Below are 21,707 nucleotides of genomic sequence, written 5' to 3'. Positions count from 1 at the left end.
GAGCATAATAACAAAGACAGATTTCGCAGCTGCTCTGTTTCCAAGTTCTACTGCGTGACTGACAGCCTGGAGTTTGAAATCCTCTTTGTAACCGTGTCTCTTACAGGTGCCATTTATGGTCCTTATACACACAATACGGTAATATTACGTTGAAGCAGAGTAGTATCACTCTGCTTCAACGTAAAAGTACCAAAACATTTTTGACAGATTTTTTTTAAGCTGTGTACCACATAAAATTGGTTCACGGTCAGTAAGCACAACCAGAATTCATACATAAGGCGCAAAGTCGATTTTTGAGAAAAAAAATCGATTTTTGAGAAAAAAATCGATTTTTGAGAAAATCGAAAGGATTTTAGGCCGTGCGTCAAGGCGTTAGCCCGGTTAGCTCGTTAGAGCCGCCCGGCTCCACGCACGCGGTGATCCGCGGTAACTAGTTAACGGAGATTTGCCCCGTTGATGCAGTTATGGCATTAACTTTATGCTGACAGCACTAAAATAGTAATCTTCAAATGTTTTCTTTTTACCGACCAGCTCCTCTTTGATAGCTGCCGTGTCCATCTTGTTGCCTGCAGGTGAAGCGATGGGGGAGGGGGAGTTGTGTTCAGTGAAGGAGAGAGCCGAGGCGGAGTAATGTTGCGTAGAGACAAAAGTGGACGAAAGAGAGGCAAACTTGCGGCTCCACAAGCATAATTATAATGTAACATAGACTATATCGATATAAACGATATTGTTACATCTCATATAAAAATATATCAATATATTTAGAAACTCGATATGTCGCCCGGTCCTAATCACTTGTTCATCTGTTTTGTTCCAGCTTCATTACTGGATGCATAGTTCTAATGCATCTGTGTTTTTTAAGTTATTTAAAGTCTGTTTGATACGACTCTTGCAGACTCTAGTAGGCCTTCGTATTTAAAATACCCCCATATTTACTGCTCCTCTGATCTTCCTCTCCCTCCTGTTTGCGTGTTTGGTGGAGCTCCCTGGCCGTGAGGGCTCCACCACCCCGTTCACACAGAAACTAAAGCACACATTTTATTGGCTAAAAGTGATTCGAACAAATTAAACGACATGGCAGCGGGCGCCCCCGAAATTTATTTTTAAATAGCAGCGGGGGGGGTTGCAGCCGTTGCTCATGAGCTAGACAGCCTATTTTGTTTCGTTCGGTGGTATGGCGGCCACAGACTGCACTTCATGAAATACACGTAGGGGGTGTCGCGGACGCTTGTCAGATATAAGCGCGCCTCTTTAGTAGCGATGTTTGTCGGATTTTCATTGTTTTGTGACATGGCACGTAGTTTGTGACATGAAATCTTAAATGATATAGTAAACACATACCCATAAGCAATAAGGCTTCTTAGCCTAGAAAGTAATGCTATGCTAAGTTTCGGAAAAATACGAAGAACTTCAGTTGTGATATTTCTAAAAGACAAATTGAGACTGTTCAAACATATACTGTCTGATATAATAAAAGAAACATTACTTGCCTTTAGAAAGTTGAGATGAACGATCTATCCAGCTCCTGGTATAAAAAGCCTCCGGTTCTCGTTAAGGCAGACGGCCAGGTGGCTTTCAGTCCTTGCAAAAGCGCAAAGTAGACCCCGTAGTATCCAAAAATATGAGATGCGCATGCGTGCTCAGGCACAGAAAGGCGCCAACAGCTTCAACTCACGTAAAACTTGAATTCATTCATTTTGCCAGAAATAAATTTCATCTGAGACCAACTTTTGCTCCAAAACGTTAAAGGATTAGTTGAAACCCTTAATGTATTTGAGTTTATGGGGCAACTCAACTTTTATTGTTGAATTGTGAAAGAAATGACAGTAAGCTCAACAATTGCAAGTTTGATTTTTTACAGTGTATGAGCACAGCGCTCACATATACAAGACAGTAATGTAATGACAGTAACGTATTTTGTGATTATTCTGAACCAGCAACGAGTGCCAGACAAACAAACACAAACATCATATCGCTCTATTCAACTTCTCCACCAAACGTAGACAATCTGTTTTCCTTTGCCTTACATCCAGTTTTTCTCTTTTGACCACACTCAGCAGTGCATTTCACCTATTTGCTCTTTTTTTCTCTTTCCTGCAGCATATGTTGCAAACGTTTGAGAGAACATCTCAGGCGATACAGAAGAATCTCTCTGAAGACTGAAACCACGACATTAAGTCCTTCACTAAGAGTCAATTCTTGTATCAGGCCTTGCTGTGAAGTACAGTCTGTTGTATACATTACACACACACACACACACACACACACACACACACACACACACACACACACACTCTCTCTCTCTCACACACACACACACACACACACAGGCTTCACTGTCTCCCTCCTGCTATCATCATCATGTGTGTGTAAATGATCCTGTCTTTGTGAGGTTAATTGAAGGCAGGAGCTCTGACTGTCTGAGACATAATCTGTCTGTGTGAAAAGTAAGTGTGCCTGTATTGTGTGTGTGTGTATGTGTGTTTAAGGATTGGGTGTTTGAGGGGAGGGATGTCTTTAATATGGCCACACTACTTTAAAAAAAAATACAAAAACAGAAAAAGAAACATGCAGCAACTCTTCTTTATCCCTCCACCTGCTCCCTCTCTACCTCGACTAAAACCCCCAATACAGATTAGCCGTGTGTGTGTGTGTGTGTGTGTGTGTGTGTGTGTGTGTGTAGGTGTGTGTGTGTGTTTGTGTGTGTGTGCTGGGTGAGGGGTTAGTGGGTCTGTTCCTGGGGATTTGGGGTTTACAAAAGAAACAAAAAAAAAAAGAAAAAAAAGCCAAGAGTGATGCCATAAGGCTTTGCTTTTCTCTCATATCAGCTCTTATCAGGGCAGTCATTTTTGACAGGAGAAAAAGCCTTTATCTGGAAGAAGCTGTGTCCGTCTGGCCCTGCGTGTGAGCACAGACACGCACACACAAAGAGCCACGCTCAGGGCCTATCGGACTGGGGCTCACACACACACAGAGCAGGTAATCGGCTCACTAGTAGAGTTAGGGGGTTAGAGAAAAGAAGGAAAAAGCTCTTGCCAGAGTGTATCCCCCTCTTTGACTGGATTAAAGCCCACCAGTATTCAGTCCAGGTGCTCTGGAGGACAGAGGGCCGAGGGGGTCCACGTAGGGTTAACTCTCCCTACGGTGCAAGATCACTTCCTGTTGTTCGCCACCTGACACATCGTATGCACGTGGCCCTCAGCACAAACTGGGAAGTACATCAACGCATAGACATACATGGAATCATTTCTGCTGATCGATATGCTCCTCTGATGTTTCAGGGTTCATTTTCAGAGCGTTTAAGATCTTATTGCCGTGTCATGTCTTTATTCTTGTGATATACATTAACTATAACTATATAATAACACCATAATTGCCGACACTTGAAGTGCAAGATTATTTCTGTCTTAAATGAAGTGATACTGTGTTTCCATTGTAGTGGATGACAGGGGAGGAGACATAAGAGTTAATTAACTCTGATTAGGATGAGCTACAGTCACTGAACAAGCCAGGGTTCTAGCTCGATACTCCGCTCAGTAATTGCTTCCTTTCCTTTTTCTCTTCCTTCCTTTTACTTTCCCTTATATGTCTTCCTTGTGTCCATCCACGCATGGGAAGCTCGTCTTTCATAGAGGAGAGCTGGAGAGCCCTCTGCTGGCTCATCATGCACGTCTGTCAAGTGAAGATAGGCCAACTATTCATCTGGGCTGCAAAGCATTGGTTTGTTCAATAAAAATAAATAAAGATGTACAAAGTACTTTTTTCCATACAGAGTTCAGTTTTTCAGTCAGCTTCATGTAAAAGTCTTTAGTTGATTGTTTTTCATGTCTTTTAATCGCACACTGAGATCAGGCTCTGCGAGGGCCGTGCCATCTGTTGCAGGAGCTCTTACTCTTCCTCATGCTGCAGATAGCTGTTTATGACTCTGGTCTTATATTTGGGTTTGTTGTCATGCTGCAGCAGGAATTTGGAACCAATAATAGGACTCCCTGATGAGAATGCAAGACAGATAAAAATGCAAACATCTGTGTATGGTCATTTGATCTGCACGAATCAAATTTAGTTTTACAAGAGACGTTTTAAGACACTGACATCAGCTTTTTTAAATCCTCAATAGACAAAGAGTAAAATGACTCTAACAGTCAAGAGTCATGGGGTTTTAGTAACCCTGATTCTGAATTCATACAGCTTTTGTGGTCCCAGCAGCAGCAAGCCAAGTTTCAGTGGAATTTCCTGCCATTTGATTAAAGCTACAACAATAGGATCAATACTTTGTTTCTATCCCTAAAGGTCAGTAGGTCGCACACTTAATCATGTTACATATATTATGTTTTTGTGAAAAAGAAAAAAATGTACCAAAGTACATTTAACCAAAGCATTAACTTTAAAAGAAAGCTGATTAGCATGGCAATAGCAAAAACATGGCTGATATCCTGAATTCAAATTGGATAAGCAGTAACCCTACTGATATACATCGATCTTTGTATTTCAATGTCATCTTTGTAAAATGACATTGGAAGATTGCTAGCATTAGCTAGCTAACACTGATATTTATGAAGGATGTATTAATAAAGAAAACACACCCATTAATTACACATATTAATTAAGTAGTCAAAGAATCAGCTTAATCGAAGGTCAGTTGTTTAATATTTATGAGAATACGTCATTATGTGCTTATTTTTACAGAAAAAATGTCTACGACCTGCAGTGCCTACTTTGTAATACAGTCAACTCATGCTAAGCTGCACTTATACTTTGACATATTCAACAGATATTATGAGCAGAATAACTCAGCGAGTTGATACAGTATTAAAGTCTTCCTACACAATCATTAGAAGTTTTAGTTTTCTTCTGCTCATGACTTGGCTAGCCTAGCTTCAGGGCTAACAGCGTATGCGCTAACATTATTTGTGATGGGTTCAGTTTCAAAATGAGGACCAGACAACTCTCATAATCATGTATATTTAAACCTTATTAGTCAGTTTTTTAAGTAGGTACCCTTTCTCTTAATTTAACTCACCGAGCTTGAACAGAAAGAGTTAGAGCTACCACAAGGAATGATGATTAGCTCTTTTATAAAACAGGTATGGAGAGGGGAAGATAGCAGGTGGGGTCTCAGCAGAGGATAGCAGAGGATATTTATGCTCATGGCTCCTCGTGTTGTTAACAGAAAATGCAAATCAAAGTTACTATTACAGTGAGTATGTGTTTAAAGAATCAGATGTACTTCTCTTTTAGTTACACATCCTCATCATAGGAACTGCTGTCGTACTGTTCAAGCCCCGAGAGTCTGAAAGAGTTTGGTTCTCAATATAGACCACAGGCCTGAGTCATGGCCTTTAGGTTACACACAACAAAGTAAAGAAGTTCAGTCAGGAATCTCTTCTTATTCTTATTATTCATGTAATTGTCACAGAAAAGCGGTTCATAAAAACGTTTTTAGTACCCGACGAGCAGCTAAAATGGGAGGTTTGCAGATTCGAAAGACTTTTAAAAAACATTTTCAGGCCTGAGTAAACTGCAAGGGTCTTCTAATGGGCAGTCAAAAAAAGACAATACGATGGCTGCAATATTTATTTCTTCTTCTTTTTGTTCTCTCAAATTTCAGTGAACCAGAAGAATATTTTGGCCTGTTCAAAGAGTTCTAAGGACAGGGCCCAAATACTTAAAGGGATTATGCTAGGACAAGCTGCACTACCCACTCTCTGTTCCTACCTTCCTCCCCAGTGCCATTCGGTCCCTTTGCCTGAAAGACTTCCAGTGTTGCCTCATCTCTTTCAGGACCCTCACGTCCTCGAGCCTGACAGCCATCGCCTAATCAAAGACCTTCTTTTCAGAGGGAATGCTAAGTGCTCCTTAAATGGAATGAAAACAGGACACTTATTACTTGCTATTAAATTCTTTTCAGTGATAGTACACTTAACAGAAAACAAGGCTAATGTAAAACATGCCATTAAAGCTCAACTGTCACTGGAGACATTGGCCAGCAATGGTAGCGACAACCACATCATCGGCCTCGCATGTAGCGCCACTAGCAAATCACTGACTGCATGCCACAGGCTTTGACTTCTTCTGTTTGTTTTTCATCTGTCAGACTGTCATCACGCTTCCTCAGATCAGAAGTGGTGCTTTTTTTCCCCTGTGGTTGAAATCCTGTCAGAAACCAGCTGTGCTCAGCTGTTCAGACTTCCTGCTCAAAGGACCCAGTGTTCATTTGTTATGTCACAAAGTCGAGTCAGTTTTATTGATATATGTTGTTGTATTTTCTGCACAGAAATAATTCCACACGCAGAATTTCATTGCAAAGATGTTACAGTCGGTCTTGCATAAAGCAGCTCTAGTAACGATATTTAGATATTTATGTGCACGTGTATTTCAGAAATCAGTGGACAGTTTGATCACAGCGTATATGTGTGTGTGTTTGCGTGTGCATGAACACACGTGTGTCGAGTCCTTTGAAGCAGACATACACCCCACCACTATCACTGCCGTTCTTGCTCCTCAGATGAAAGCTGATATGTGATCGAGAGTCCGGCCGCTTGTTTCCATTCAGAGCAGTGAAAAGGAAAGACGAGCTAATATTGTAGCACTTGTGATACAATCACACGTCAGCGTTTCTCCTTTTGAATAACACAGGAAAAGAAGGGATTCCTATAGGGCACAGCTCATTTTGGGAATTATTTTTGGATTTAGCTGCACTCTGGGTTTGAAATCTAAATCTAAAGTTTCTGTAAAAGATGGAAAAAAGAACAAAAAAAACAGAAATAAATAATAAAGCATGGGGGGATTGAATGAGGAGTAAAATGTGATTGGGGTGAAGGAGGCAGGTGGCTGGCCTGCTGTACACCAACCAAACCCACAAACAGCTGTTCATTTTTCAAAGCACCCTTGTGCCCCCCTCCATGCATCAATTCTCTCTCTCTTTCTGTCTCTCCCCCCCAATATCTTCCTCTTTCCCGCTCCACCCCCACCCTCTCCCCAAGCCTCCAGTCCACCCAGCCATTCCTGCCTCCCACCTCACTCTGCTGAAGCTAAACACACTTTGATCACGCGCCAGAATCAGGACACAGCTGGCTCACCCGTGCACTTCTCACCGTCTGCTTATCATTTGTGGCGATAGTAAAACATGGCAGCGATAACAAATAGTGACATTTGAGGAGAAATTAAGCAAAGTGGGAGACAGACAGAAAACTTCCAGGAGACCCAAAGCAGCGGCAGTCTTTCCTGTATTTACATCCCAAAAACACGCTAATCCAGTCAAGTGCAGGACATAAAAAAGTCAGGCCTCTCCACCACCCCCCACTCCCCTTCTCTCCACCCTGTGATCCAGGCGGGCAGGTCACTTGCTGGCATGAATTGCACGGCCTACCAGCAAGAAGACCAAACCAGAGATGAGCTCCAGGGGCACTCCGGCAGCCGCCACCATGAACGACAGGCCGTAGAGGACTGAAACCTCAGCGTTCTGACATGTTTCCCCTCTCTCCTGAAGGATGTATCTCTTCACATCCACCACCTCCATCCACAGGACGTAGAGCAGAAGCGTGAACAGGAACAGGCAGGCTGCGGAGAGAGACAGTATTAGAGAGACAGACACAGAGGCCGTCAGTGCTGTGAGTAGCTGCAGAGGAATGCAGCTCCTCTTCATCTCTACTGTTACCACGGCGGCAGTGTTTACTGCTGTCGTTATAGTGACAACACTGCAGAGTGACATCTGCTGCTCCGCGTGCCGGGTGTGTGTTTATCATGTGACAGGCATGAACAGCTGACAGCAGCAAAGGCTGCGGAATGAATGTGCGTCTGTGCATTCGTCTCTTGTTTCACGCTACAGTTAGGACTTACACACACACATAGATGCACAGGCAGCAGTCTATATTTTACCAGCAGCTAAGAGGAAGGCCCCGCCCAACTTGTAGAGTTTGTAGCTGATGAAAGGAACACCACAGACCAAGAGGAAGCCTCCAGCCAGAGCTAAGACGAGTCCGAGGATTATCAGCACGGTCCAGAAGCCCCGAAACACTGCAAGAAACACAAGCACAGCAGTGGAATCCCATAAGTGTTCTGCAAAGAAAGGGTGTTTTTGCACAGGTTTTCAGTTTAATCCCAGCCCCTTGGATTCATTTGCTGACCGGTCCACGAGCAAGATGCTGAAGCCCAGGCTGCTCCTGTCGGCTGGCGAATCTTGCATTCCTACCCAGGAATTTTGTGTATGTGTGTGAATGGAAGAATAGGAAACACATTGCAAAGTGCTTTGTAGAGCTGCCAAGGTTAAAAGGATGTCATATAAGAACGGATCATTTACATAACATAAGAAGTTTACGTAAGAAGCTAAAGTCAGCATCCAGTTACTTTAGTCTGGCTGAAGGAAAGCAACTACTCTGGGTCTGAGAAAAAGAAAGCAACAAAACTGCTCTTCCACAGTCATTACATGTTCATTTTGTTTGGTTTCAGTCACAGGAAGGCAACGCTGGTTCTGATCTTTTGCGAGAAGATTGGAAACAACCAGCCATCTGTAGATGTGGTTAAATGCTGTCCTATTTAACACACAAATAGAACAGTGTTTCCCATCTTCCCATAAAACGCTTAGCAAGAAAGCACAAAAAAGTATTTCCCAAAATAGACTGTTCCTTCAGGCTGGTCCTTTAATAACTTCGATATGGTCCTGATACGTTTAGGCTGTAATATGAGCACTTTTTGACTGAATAATAAACACCAGATTAAGTATTTCTCTGCTAAATCTTTACTGCTGTAGCAAAGATGGGATTTACTATATGTGGGGACCTAGAGATGAGGCCAAAATTATTAAGCGTTGCTTCTTTTAACAGATCGAAGGAATTTGTTATACAAGTGTCAAGAACAGGAGTGAGGAGTATCCTCAATAAATTCCAAGAAACCCACAGAGTACAGAACATGCCTGGCAGTGGTAGGAAGTGAAATATTTCAAAGATTCTGGAAAGAAAACTAGTGAGAGATGTTTCTAGAGAGCCCAGAAAACCTGCGAAGACACCCATGAATGATTTAGCCAAGTTGGGAATTGTAGTCTCAAAAGAGACAATCACTAGAGCCCTGCACAGGAATGATGCGAGATTGGAGACCAGGAAAAACTTCACTTCTGCAGAAGACACGCCTTCAAGCCAGACTGCGGTGTGCTAAGGACACCCTAGAGACAGATAATGCACAATAGAAGAGCGAGAAGAGGAGATAAAACTAGAGCTCTTTGTCCACAGACACTTTGCTGATGTTTGGAGAAAGTAGTGAGAGTTCTACATCTCAAAGGACAGCGTCCCCACAGTGAAACACGGTGGTGGGAGGATCATGATGGATGGATGCTTCAGTGGGTCTGGAACTGGGAATCTCATCAAGGTGGAAGGAATCATGAAGTTTATGTGAAGATTTTTAAAAGCAGTCAAAAACAAACGAGTCTGGGTCGCCTCTTTATCTTTAAACACAACAACAACCCAAAATATGTCGCTCCTGGGGAAGAACTACCTCCAGAACACCAAAGTAAATGTTACTGACTGGCCAGTTCAAAAAATGCAAAGCCCTGACTTGAAAATCACTGTGGGATGAACTAAAAACCAGGGTCCCTGCTGGAAGACCATCAAATCTGGAGAGCATGTGAGACATGTTGAAAACTACAACAAACGACTGCAAGCTGTTATCCAGCAAAAAGAGTAAACGACTGACTGTTAGCATCGAGGAGGTAATTATTTTGACCCTGGTAGTTTTTGTGAAATAATTTTGTTTGTATGTGCAAAGCAAAAATAATGTAAGCATCCAAAATAAAACAAGGATGTTCGGACAAGCTGTGCTAAAAACAAGTTATCGCTCTGTTAAACAGCATTTGGGAAATACCTATATTGTTATTTAAGAGTAACAAATATTTCTCAATCATGTATCAAAGATTTGTATCAAAGATAATTTTACCTGAAGTTTAGGAGTGAGACTACACCTTAAGCACTCCTCTTCTAAATACCTGTACCTGCTCCAAACACCTGTCTGTTCTCGCTTTTAGGTCCCACCCTCCCCGTCTTTCTCTCCGTTTCCCAGATAGGCACTTGGTGTATCCGGCATCCTCATATCAATCTTCTCCAAACCCCTGCCTCTCACCCAGCTGGCGTCAAATAATCTATCCACGATTATTTGTGCATATTTTGTTGTTCATAAAATGTCTTGCATAGATTTGAACTCACTACTGAACAACAGGAAATAGAAAGACGTGTGTCCATGCAGCATATATTTGAGACTGTGAATTACCTGCTGTGGGGTCATAATTTGGGTGAGGGACTTGTCCAACTGCAACCGGTAGCGGGAAGAGGTAACCATGGATGCAAACCTTAGACTCTGGCTGGTTTGCTATATTTAAAAAAATGAGAAAGGTTTACAAAAATAATCACTCAAAATAATGGGCAAAGGTCTATAACCACAATAAACAGCAGACATACTAAGGCTTACACATCACTACTGACTTTATTGTTGCCTTTTATTTCCCATCATTGACTAGATTTTCTAAAAGCAGTGTCTGAATGAGTGGCAGAAGCACACTCAGCTATCAGGCCACTTGAATAACAATATGCTCAATGGTTATTCTGGATTTCTTTTTCAATTCAGTGATGAAACATTAAGTGCAGCAGAAAATAAAAAAGACACAAATGCAAAATGCAGTTGGGGGGAAACAAAAAGCCCCAAAACACCCCATAAACAACATCTTTTAGTAATCCTTTACATTTACTGTCACATATGGGCATTTTTCTTTTCTGCACTTGTTAGCATGTCAAGGAGACCGCAGTGTTGAGCAAGAGACACGCAACCACATTGGACAACTCCCAACAAAACCTTTGTTCAGCTTAACTAGAGGAAAGTTTCGCCTACGTACTGAAGAGAGTGGCCAGGACTGCGTGCGTCGTGGGCTCCACCTGAAACGCACAGCGCCAGAAAAAGCCCTCGTGGTGCAGCGTGAGGGAAGGAGGGGAGGTACTCGCTTCTTCCACCAACAGCGTCTGAGAAAAAGAAATGGAAGACAGACTGACATCACAGAGATAGATGCTTGAATACCTAAAGATGGATGAATCCCATTTTCTGTCAGCTCTGTCAATACGTCTGCGCTTGCGGCTCTGTGTGATTCCCTACTTCACTGGAGCCACGGCATCAAACGTGGTTCTGATTATGGCCTGCTGGTCTGTGAGGTTTTCGAGGGGGAACTTATATTCTCTGCTTGCTTGTCAGAAATATGATTGATGGCGCCGAATAACACAACAACTTTAATCATCCTGTTCTATTGAAAATGAAAGACTTTGTTTCTGTGATGTTACGGAGGAATTCACTGGGGGATTAGCTTTTATAAATATATCCCTTACGTTGCACTTTGTGAACTTTCTCACAAGTGCTTCATGGGAGAATAAACTGGAAAATTAAAGGGCCACTCCACTGATTTTACACATGAAGCTCAGCCGGCTCGTCAGTGAGAGTCCTACTCGCCGTGTAAAATCAGTCGTATGAAGGTACCACAGTTTTGTCAAACCTTACCCCGAACCAATTTTATTTTACAGCTGGCAGTCGAAGTGATGGACCAAAAATATTAAATCTATGAAATACACTCAAATTTTCAGCAGCATGCTGATAGCAGCAAAAGGTTATCAAGGATGTCAGTGTGTGATGACTGGGTGGTCCACAGCTGTGGTCCAGACTGAAAGATCTCAACATCTGGGTGGATTACTCTAACATACTCTACATAATCCCTGTTTTTGTCTCCTATTCATGAAATAACACCTCGGCTGCTTATTTGCTTAATATCAGCATGTTCATATTTTAACCAGAGCCATGCTCATCTTCGCAAAGATGCTACTGTAGTGTGCATGATGGGATGCAGTGTCACAAACTCTGGATGTGAAGTCAGGAAGAATGTAGGTGTGTAATGAGCAGGGAGGGTTTGATGAAAGGTGCATTTGGAGGTATTGTGGTAAGATCATAAAGGCCACTAAATACAAACTACAAGTCCACATGTCTCTTCTAACTCCTCTCCTCCACACTTTACAGAAGTGCAGTCACCTACAACAGGAAGGCCAAACATAAGGTCCGGGGGCCAGAATCAACCCGGCAACAGCTCCAATCTGGCCCACTGATTTTGAACCTTTAACTGTATATTCATACGTTTTACAGCTTTTCTGATGAAGACCTCCAACAACTCGTAAAGTACCAGTGAGGACAGTGCAGGGAATTAGCAAGCTGAACTTTTTCTGTACTTTTGCGAATTTATCATGTGGAAAGACTGAGGCGTGCTGTTTAAACTGCACTTCTTGTTCTTATATTGAGACATCTCATGGAATAAATGTTTGGTTCAAAGTCTTTACACTGACAGAAAGGGGAGTTTTACTGGTCCAGTCTACTTAAGATCAAACTGGGCTGTACTAACCACTATGTAAAATGAGTTTAGACATCCCTGGCCTCCCACACGTTTGGGCAGAGTGTAATCGGTTAAAAAGAAAAAACAAAATGCAGTGGTTTCCAAATCGGGAAGACTTCTGATAATGATTGTCAGTCAGCAGCTTTTACGGGATTCACAAATGCAAGACCTTTGCTATGCCATTAAAGAGACAAAAACATATTTTTTAAAAAGACTTCAGTTGAACTTATTTAAGAGGCAAAGTGGAAAACTGTAGCCTGACTGCTTTCTCTTGCAGGCCAAAGAGGTTAAGAGTCCTCTGCCCTGTCAGCACACAGTTAAAAGTCAGTACCTGTGTTGGCATGGAAGTAGATTAGTGAGCTTTGCTTGGGTAACTAGTAATGCTGACCAGTGGATTCAGGTTCTGGAGCAACATATGCTGCATTGCAGTGTCTTGTGAAGGGAAGGTCTTGCTTATTTCAACAAGATATCAGCAAACAACGTTCTGCATGTATTCCAGTATGGGTGGAGCTGTTGCCCAGTCAAAACATTTGGAGCAAGAGAGGTTCAAACTGCTGGGCAGCTGGAATCCTTACAAGAAAGAATAACGCTACTGCCACGTTTCAAGAATTCGATATTGCAGCAAAGCATCTGACCCAGCTTTTATGAAACATGCCGGTAGCATCAAATTCTAAACTTACATTTTTTTCTTTTAAAAACAAAATCCCTCTGTTTCAACATTTGCTGTTTTCCTTGTTCTAGTTTTAATTAAAACTCATATGTTCTGTGGTTATAAATGTGTTTTGCACAGCCTCCCAGCTTCTTTGGAAACAAGGTTGTAAATTGCTTCAGGACATCTTTAAATATCTTATAGTGGCATAGCTCGCACAGCAGCGAGTCCACAGCACCTGATCGGGTACCCCATTTATTCTTTTTGTGGTTTTCACGTGTGACCAGTTAAAAATAATATTTTCGGTTGCTGTTATTGAATCGATGTGTTTTGATGGAAGTGATCAGTGATTGCTTATGTTAGGAATCGCACTTCTATCTGTCCTACCTCAGTCCTGTTGGCATCTTTGTCTCCCATCGGTGTCGTTTGTGTTTGCCATCTATATGGTCCGCAGTTGTCGCTTGCGACCAGCCAGTAGTCAGTACCAAATGCCAGGAAGAAACACAGAGTCCCTATTACCCCAAAAATCCCCCCAGACAGGGCTGCAGCTCCCACCCTCATAACTCCGGCCTTTACCCCGCTTTAAAGTATGATTCCTCTTAGCTTTTAGTCTTCAGGTCAGTGACTCCTTACTTGTGTCCACTCTGAAGGCTGTCTGCCCAGTCCCAATCCTAAAGAACATGGCCAGCCTCTCTCAGCCACTCCCTGGCATGCTGGGAGCTGTGAGGAAAAAATGCTACAGTAACCGAGTAGGTCAAACGGAGGGAGGTGGGGGGACAGGAGTTATTTTAGGACGCAGTAAGTCTGTCCTCGTCAGATTACCAGTGTATGTATTTTGCTGTGCATTTGTAAAGGAAACAAGGAGAGGAAAGATTGGTGTGAGGATGTTGTGGGCAGCAGGTATCAGCATTTATGACTGCGAGGTATTTGTAATGTTGGTGTTACTCTGGGAATGGTGCTTTGAAAATGAATTAGGCTGGAGATGCAAGAGTTGTTCAAGAGGTGAAACATGGAGCTGAGAAAAGCTTTATTGTAGCCGGCAAACACTCTGAATAAATAAATAAAACCATTAAATTCATTTTATGAGGAATTTACTTGGGATGCGTCCATGAAATTGCTGAAGACTTCTACTAGTTCTGCTTTGCACCTCACAACTCTGTGCTTAAAGGAATACGAGGTACTTATCATTTCAAATGATGGAACACGCTGAGTTCTTTGCTTTCATATGTTTTTCTCCCTCGCTCCCCGTGTCTCACAGTCTGCATTCATTGCTGCTTCTCATTCTCCAAAACAAAGCTGAGGTGTTTCCTGGCGGCTCTCTCCACGGTTTCCTGATGTTTTGGAGAGACTAGGTCTTCTCTAGCAGCTTTTGGATCCATTGATCTAGTCTGAGCCAGGCCAGCTGAGTCTGAGGAGTCCAGGAGAGTGGATCGTGGGCTTATGGAGCACACTGCCATGAGGGAAGACGGTGAAGTGAGCTCAAGAGTCACAAAGTCAAAAAAGCTTCTGGTCAAAGATCAGGAGGGAGAGAAATACTAATAACCTGGGTTTTTTTTTCTTTCTTTCTTTAAGTTAGAGCAGAAAGTTTGAGAGACAGCAAACACACAGTTAAAAAAAACTGCGTGTTGTTGTTGTAGAATGTTAAACTTCATGGCAGAATGTTTGGTGAGATAAGTTATGGCTTGTTTTAGAAGGAGTGCCAGGAGAAAAAAACAACCATGGCAGCATGGTTTAGTTTTGAAAAGCTGCATCTGAACAAACAACTTCTGAAACAATGTCCTTTGGACAGACCAACAAGACCGAATTTGAGCTGTCTCACCATCATGCACAGTTACGTTTGGAAAAATTAAACACAGCATATGAGCTGTCAGGCACAGTGGTGGAGGGGTGGTGATTTGCCTTGTCTTGGGGCTGCGGGACCTGTGCACCTTGCAGTTATTGAGTTTAACTCAGTGCACCAAAGTCATCTAGAGTCAAATGTAATGCTATCTGAGAGCTAAAGTTTGGCTGAGAGTAGGTTATTTGGCATGGTAATGATCCCAAACATCGAGGTGTTACCATGGCTGAGCCAAAGTCCAGACATCAGCTTCATTAAAAACTGTGGTTGGACATAAAGAGAACCTGCAAAACCTCAATGAACTGAAGCAATGATGTAAAGAAGAGCAGGAAAAATGTATTGACAATGATGTGAGAGACTGATAAGGTCATACAAAGAATTAATGATTCAAGTTATTGTTACGTAAGTTGGCCCTACAAGCTGCTGAATCATGCAGAGGACTTGGCTGTTTTTTATAGGACTGCATAGAGTCCTGTCAAGACTGTCTGTTTCACGTGGCTGTGCATCTGGCTGCGTCTTTACCTGTGTGAGATCTGCTAAGTCCAGTTCTCAATCTCTGTGGCTCACTTAGCCCACCATCCTCCCCCTGCAACAGTAGAAATACACAGTACAGCACCATGGAGGATGTTCTCTACTCTGATACCGACACTCCATCATTAACGTAGTTCAGAATCACACAGAGTTTAAACAGATTCCTAAACTCGGATGCAGTATTTCAACACGAATCCACTAAACCACAAGTGTCGAACTCCAGGCCTCGAGGGCCGGTGTCCTGCAGGTTTTAGATGTGTCCTTGATGCAACACAGCTGATTCAAATGGCTAAATTACCCCCTCAATAAGTCTTGAAGTTTTCCAGAAACCTGGTAAGGAGCTAATCATTTGATTCAGGTGTGTTGACTCAGGGTGAGATCTAAAACCTGCAGGACCTTGAGGTCTGGAGTTCAAGACCCCTGCAACCCTGTGAACTTACTCTCCTAACCATTCAGTCTTCTTAATTCTGTTCAATAAAACCCGAACATGAGGAAATGCAGGTAGTTTGCATGCACCTGAAAGTGTGTGATTGTGTTGTATGAGTATCTTTCTCCCAGACTTTGGTGTCTGTAAAGGGGCTTCCTTGTTCTGTCCACCGATGTGTCCTGGTGCAGGGTGTGTCTGCTGTAGGCTGGTGTCTGCTGGAGTGAGGACAAATGCATGAGCCCAGAAGTGTGGAGCTGAATTATACACATTGTGCAATTTCTAAGTTGTAGTAGCTGGAAATAGGAAATAGCTAACAGTGGCATAGAAACTTTACCTTGTTGTTGAAGTTTTGGAGGTTTCTTGAGAGGATGCGCCTGATGCTTTCCATCTCCTCCGGTAGCAGAGGTCGCCCTTGGGAGCGAGGATCCACTCTAGGTTTTTAGAAAACCCTGATTATGGTCACGAACCTTTCTTCCGTTATTCTGGGAACTTTAAGGACAAACACTGACACATAGTCCAAAAACCATTTTCTTACATCGGCGGGGCCTCCTCCTCGACTCCCCTCTGCTCCCGTCTCTCCAGCTCCTGGTAAACTCTGAGGATGCTGGAGCTAGCCTGGCGGTCGTTACGGATGAGGAAACGGCGAAGGTACTTCTTGTTGAACTGCTCAAACCTCACACACACACACAAGCACACAGATGGCAATACTGTGACTTGTAGAAAATGTGCATAGTGTTTGCTGCCACCTGCTGGTCATTTCATATTTTATCTTTTTATATGCACAACAAACGCTTTATGATAAAACACAAGCAGAAGGCAAAGTAACAGTTAAACACGGAAAACTAACTTGTCTTTCCAGTAGTGCTGCCCCCAGTAGCCAACCACGTCCTCTATACCTGCCACCAGGTGATCTATGAGCTAACAACAAACAGGATTACTTGCAGATAACTTGCAAAAAATGATATCCTTTGGAAGTATTAAAAAGAAATTCATGAAACAGGCTGCCCTCTGTGCACCATCCACTTCAGTGCATCCTTCAAACATTGCATGCTTTGCATAGGAAAAAACTGAACTCACCTTGTTTCCTTTTGGTTAGTAAACCTTGCTCTTCTGAGATCGTAATCCTTGACAGTCTTTGCTAATTTACTGATATCTAAAAATCAGTAGTGTCCAGAGTTATCTACAGCCCTATCACAAATCCACACTTAGCTGTGATTCCTGTGATCTCTCACCCTGCTGTGGATCTCCTCGCTGAGAGTAGGCAGAGCTCTCTTCTTCCTCTTCACATACAGTAGCTCCACCAGAGGCTTGATGGTCATCCCCTGCAAACCAGACTCAGAAAAATAAAATCCACCTTCAAACTATGACAAACTGTTTTCCTTACAATTCACGAACATGTTTGCCCCACCTGTACAAAGACAGTAAAGAGAATGACCAAGATGGTAGTGGTGATGAAGAGTCGTTTCTTTGGGAAGTCATCAATCAGGAAGACCAGGGAAAAACAGATTGCCCCTCTCAGGCCACCGTAGGCGATGATGAACTGGTCTCGGAAGGTCACGGCGTTCCTCCGGAGCTTGTTCACAAACGCGGTCAGCAGAAGCACGCCTTTTAAGAAGTGAGAAAGAGTTTAGATATCCACTTTGCTGTTCTTGTGATATAACTCGTTTTAAAGTGCGGGGAAGACTTATACCCGTGGCCCTCCAGATGAGACAGAGTAGCAGTGTAGAGCACACAAATGGCCAGCTCCACATGTGGATGTCCTGTATGGTGGACACTCCCAGGAAGATGAAGATTAAGGTCTCGCTCACGCTACTCCACATCTTCAGAAAGTACTGGATGCTGGTGTTGCTGCGCTCCGACACATTTGCTTCCACGTACTGTTTCATTGTAGCAGCACAGGTCACTATGCTGCAGGGCGGCGAAAGGGGAAGCAAAGTTAACTAATGTTTATAATACTAATGCGTACAATTTGTGGTCTTTGGGATTCAGATGATTCTGAGCAGCACTCACGCCATGATCCCAGAGAGGTGAAGCATCTCTGAGGTAAGGTAAGACAAATAGGAATAGAGGAAGACAAAGAGCGGGGCTATGACTTGGGCCCTGGAGGTAAAACGTGAGGTGAGGGCTGCCAGCAGGCCGAAGAAGAGACCTACACACAAGCCTCCGATTCCCACCACCACCACCCTGCAGCCCCCCAGCAAAACATCCAGCCCTGACACTGATGGCAGACGGAGGAAGGACTCAAAAAGCTTGTAGAGCACCTGAGAGGAAGAAACGTGTATGAGTATCAAGTGTTTCATTTAGGTACCTGAAATACGCACTGCTTCTCTCCTCACCACAGTGACGGCGTCATTGAGCAGTGACTCTCCGAACACCAGGATATGCAGCTGTTCGTTAACTTGCATCTCTTGGAAAACAGAAAGCACCGCCACTGGGTCTACAGCAGCGATCAGGGAGCCAAACAGCAGGCAGTGGAGCAGAGAGACATCTCCTAGTGAGCTCTGAGCCAGCAGGCAAACACCGTACAGAGACAGGCCGATGCCCAGGACGTTCCACAAGGTCCCCAGCACTGCATACCTGCACATGCACAAGAAACCAGCTTTAAGACACCTGCTCCGATACCTTTAACAAATACTCGATGAATATCTGATTTTAGGTCCACAAAAACAAGCTCAAAATATGACAAATGTGGTAACATATGCAGTGCGTCATGTTTATTTTGAATAGTCAATGTGATTCCTAAGTTCATGGTCAGTTCTTAGTAATCTTAGAGTTCTTCCTCCCTCAGTGTCGCGTCTTCTTCTTCTTTCATTCAGTCTTGTCTTCACGTTGTCTTCATGTCTTGTCTCTGTGTTTTGTGTTCCCCAGTCAGTCATGTCCCCATGTCTGTTTCTGCCCGGTCCCAGTGTCAGCCAGTGTGTGTTAGTCTTCTTCTCTGTTTTTATTGTACTTCCTGTTTTATTTTGACAGTCTCTCATCCTTGTACAGTATGTTCATTTTACTTCCCCTGTCCTATTAGTCTGTATCAGTTCCAGCTGTGTTTACAATTGTTGCCCATCCTCTCGTTAGTTTCTAGTTTCTCTTTTATTTGTTTCTATTTGTTATTGTTTTTGTATTTTATTTCAAGCACCGTGTTACAGCATATGAAACTGCCTCCTTTAGTTCACTCCCTTTGTTTCATCTGTCTGCCACACAGCCATACATGACACAGTGGGTGAAATGATTATTAGGTCTCCTGCTGAATTTGTAAGTTCACTCACTTACAAAGAATTGAAGAGTCTCTATTTTTAATGGTATAGTTTTATTTTAATAGAGAGATACAGAAAAAAAACACAGTACATAAAAGCTATGAATTGATTTGAATGTCTCTGAGTGATATAAGTATTTACTTAACTTAATAAACTTAATAATCCCACCATAAGTTGTCACCTTCTTACCAAGCTTCCTGTTGATGGTCTTTTAACCCAGCGGTCTGCAACCTTTTTTGCGCCACGGACCGGTTTATGTCCAACAATATTTTCAGGGACCAGCCTTTAAGGTGTTGCAGATAAATACAACAAAATAAAACCAGTACCGGTACCCCAAAAAAAAGAAGATCTATCCATAACCATGGGAAAAGAACCAGGAAAACCAAGTTAACAATTAAAGCGATTTAAAAAAAAACCGATAAAAACCAATAAAAACCCTGAAAACCATAAATTTTACACCCAAGCTTCAACTCGGTACCGATCCATGCCCCGGGGGTTGGGGACCGCGGCTTTAACCCATTCCAGTCAAACAATCCTGTGACTCTGTGGGAGGCAGAAATCTGGCTGGGCTGTAGGAAACCAAATACTTATTTCACTCAGTGACATGCAGGGATGTTTATATCTTGGTTCTCTCCATTAAAATAAATTAGAGACTGTCCAATTCTTGGTACACGACCAAAATTATGAATTAAGCAGGAGATCAAATAATTATCATTTGGATGTTTCAAATTTCAACCCTGAGCCTGAACCATGAAATAATTGCCACAAAATTTTATTGTTTTTGAAAGTAGAGCATTCATTAAATCATTTGAAGAAATTTAAACAATAAATAAATAAAATATAGATTTCTGTTTGTGAATTTTAATTTGTATCATATTTGGTGCATCATGACTTTTTTTTTTTTTTGCAATTTATTCTTTTGAATTTTTATTTTATATTGTGTAATTTACACTGATGATGCAGACATAGAGGTAGAAGAAGGCTTTAATGGGTAAAACCAAAATAAAGAGTCTAATTCTGACTTTTAAATCAAACTCATTCTACTCATATTTTATGTGGAAATGGTGTACTTTCATTCTGTTCAACTCAATCTGCATACGAATGCCTCCACACACACGCACACACACAAAAATCAAACATTTTAAAGCTACCAACCAGAGGATTGTACCAAGGTTTTCAAAGAACAGCCTGCCTGGCAGGAAGTATCCCGCATCTAACACGATGGGTGGCAGCAGAAAGAGGAAGAAAGCATCGGCGCTGAGAGTCGGTGGAGCAGAGTGGCGCACCCCATAGATCACACCTCCAACCAGGAGGCCCACCATGATGAGGACGCAGCTTTCGGGGACAACTGCAGGGACTCGACCTGACCAGTGAAAACCTGAGGGAATGAGAAACGGAGAGGGAGTAAAAGGAAATCAGCAGGATCCGAACTTTGTGGAGTTCTGACTAAATCGCTCTGACTTGAGGCGCTTGTGTAGCTATACCGAGGGAGGACTACTACCATTGCACTCAGATAAACTCTTTCATTGATAGAACAGGTTGTTAACTTGAGGTTTGGTGTGAGTTTTACAAAATCCTGGAAATAACTAGAAATGTAGAAAAATAATAGATATTATATACGTTATATTATATATGAAATAAGTTTAATGAACTAAATTAAATGTTAAATGGAGGTAACCTAAGTTATTAACATCCAGCTATCTGACACCAAGCTGGCTTCTCGTGGATGAGTGTGAGCACAACTGAGGCTTACCCAGCTTGGCCAGTGAGGCCAGCATGATCCACAGCACGATCTCAAAGGGAGCCTGTACGTGGTGATAGTCCATGCTGAACACCCTCAGAGCCATGGGCAGATCCACAGACAGGCTGCCATCGCTACTGTTGGTGCCCAGCGAGGGGGGCAGATTGTGGGGCAGAGGGCTCCCATCGGGAGAGGCCACAGCCAGACAGCCCAGCAGACTGGCAGAGAGCAGCAGAGAGAGAGTCCACAGAGCAGCCATCCTGCAGCCATGCTGGGACAACAGCAGAGACAGGCAGAGAATAGGATTGGGACTATGGAGATGGGGGGTGGGGGCGAGCGGCACACACAGACACACAAAACAACCTGACTGGGACTCATGCAGCCACTAATGTGCACAGGAATCCCTGAGCTAGCAATGATACCAGCAGCACAGAGCTCAAGGGGTGTGTCACACACACAGACGGTCTCATCAGCAACTCAAAGAACATTACATGCATTTCCTGAAAATGAACCCTAACTGGAAGCCAAAACAAAACCCAAAATGTTTGAGTACTTTTATGTAAAATTATAATCTGTTGTTGTTGACTGAAATATGATTATTTCCATTACAGGGAATTGCTTTAAGTCCCCAATATGTGCCTGTGTACACACATTTGTGTCCCCACGGCAAGTAATGCAAGTACACATGCACAAGATTCAGCCAGGGTATTAGCACTGATGGTTTGTTGTGTACAAAGCTTAGATAGATTGCAATAATTGTTAATATATTTTGTTTACCTAGCAGAGAAAGGGCTTCTCCGACAATGGACTCATTTTCAGTGTTTGTTCTCATGCTGTGGCAGCAGTGCTTCATTTGGTGGAATTTGTGTTCTGC

General features: G+C 42.8%; 2 protein-coding genes across 2 annotated transcripts; both read right to left on the bottom strand.

Annotated features, from left to right (window-relative positions):
• Positions 1-791: 791 nt before the first annotated feature.
• LOC146524278 (transmembrane protein 182-like) lies at positions 792-13,947 on the bottom strand. The gene is made up of 5 exons (XM_085176737.1): positions 13,437-13,947; positions 10,874-10,997; positions 10,255-10,353; positions 7,879-8,016; positions 792-7,560 (listed from the first exon to the last, which is right to left on the bottom strand). Exons 1-5 carry the CDS (start codon positions 13,608-13,610, stop codon positions 7,340-7,342), a joined length of 756 nt encoding a protein of 251 aa, XP_085032863.1. The 5' UTR covers positions 13,611-13,947; the 3' UTR covers positions 792-7,339.
• Positions 13,948-14,059: 112 nt separating this feature from the next.
• On the bottom strand, positions 14,060-21,472 carry LOC146524277 (sodium/hydrogen exchanger 2-like). The gene is made up of 13 exons (XM_085176773.1): positions 20,846-21,472; positions 20,248-20,470; positions 18,181-18,421; positions 17,855-18,105; positions 17,535-17,752; positions 17,253-17,449; positions 17,077-17,166; positions 16,692-16,762; positions 16,380-16,517; positions 16,179-16,275; positions 15,934-16,059; positions 15,409-15,472; positions 14,060-14,499 (listed from the first exon to the last, which is right to left on the bottom strand). Exons 1-13 carry the CDS (start codon positions 21,090-21,092, stop codon positions 14,315-14,317), a joined length of 2,148 nt encoding a protein of 715 aa, XP_085032899.1. The 5' UTR covers positions 21,093-21,472; the 3' UTR covers positions 14,060-14,314.
• Positions 21,473-21,707: the final 235 nt, after the last annotated feature.

This window comes from Neolamprologus multifasciatus, chromosome 2 (genome assembly GCF_963576455.1).
Source record: "Neolamprologus multifasciatus chromosome 2, fNeoMul1.2, whole genome shotgun sequence".
NCBI lineage: Eukaryota > Metazoa > Chordata > Actinopteri > Cichliformes > Cichlidae > Neolamprologus > Neolamprologus multifasciatus.
The sequence above is the reverse complement of the archived record's forward strand: the minus strand, read 5'-3'. Positions and strand labels throughout refer to the sequence as shown.

Coding starts and splice junctions, on each gene's coding strand:
- LOC146524278 (XM_085176737.1), bottom strand. CDS start 13,610: ATGAGGGTGGGAGCTGCAGCCCTGTCTGGGGGGATTTTTGGGGTAATA. Junction 10,998..13,436: donor AAGATGCCAACAGGACTGAG/GTAGGACAGATA, acceptor TCTTTTTCTCAG/ACGCTGTTGGTGGAAGAAGC. Junction 8,017..10,254: donor AAATTATGACCCCACAGCAG/GTAATTCACAGT, acceptor TGTTTCTTGCAG/TGTTTCGGGGCTTCTGGACC.
- LOC146524277 (XM_085176773.1), bottom strand. CDS start 21,092: ATGGCTGCTCTGTGGACTCTCTCTCTGCTGCTCTCTGCCAGTCTGCTG. Junction 18,422..20,247: donor AACCTTGGTACAATCCTCTG/GTTGGTAGCTTT, acceptor GTGCATGTGCAG/GTATGCAGTGCTGGGGACCT. Junction 16,060..16,178: donor TCCAAAACTTCAACAACAAG/GTAAAGTTTCTA, acceptor TCCTCACTCCAG/CAGACACCAGCCTACAGCAG.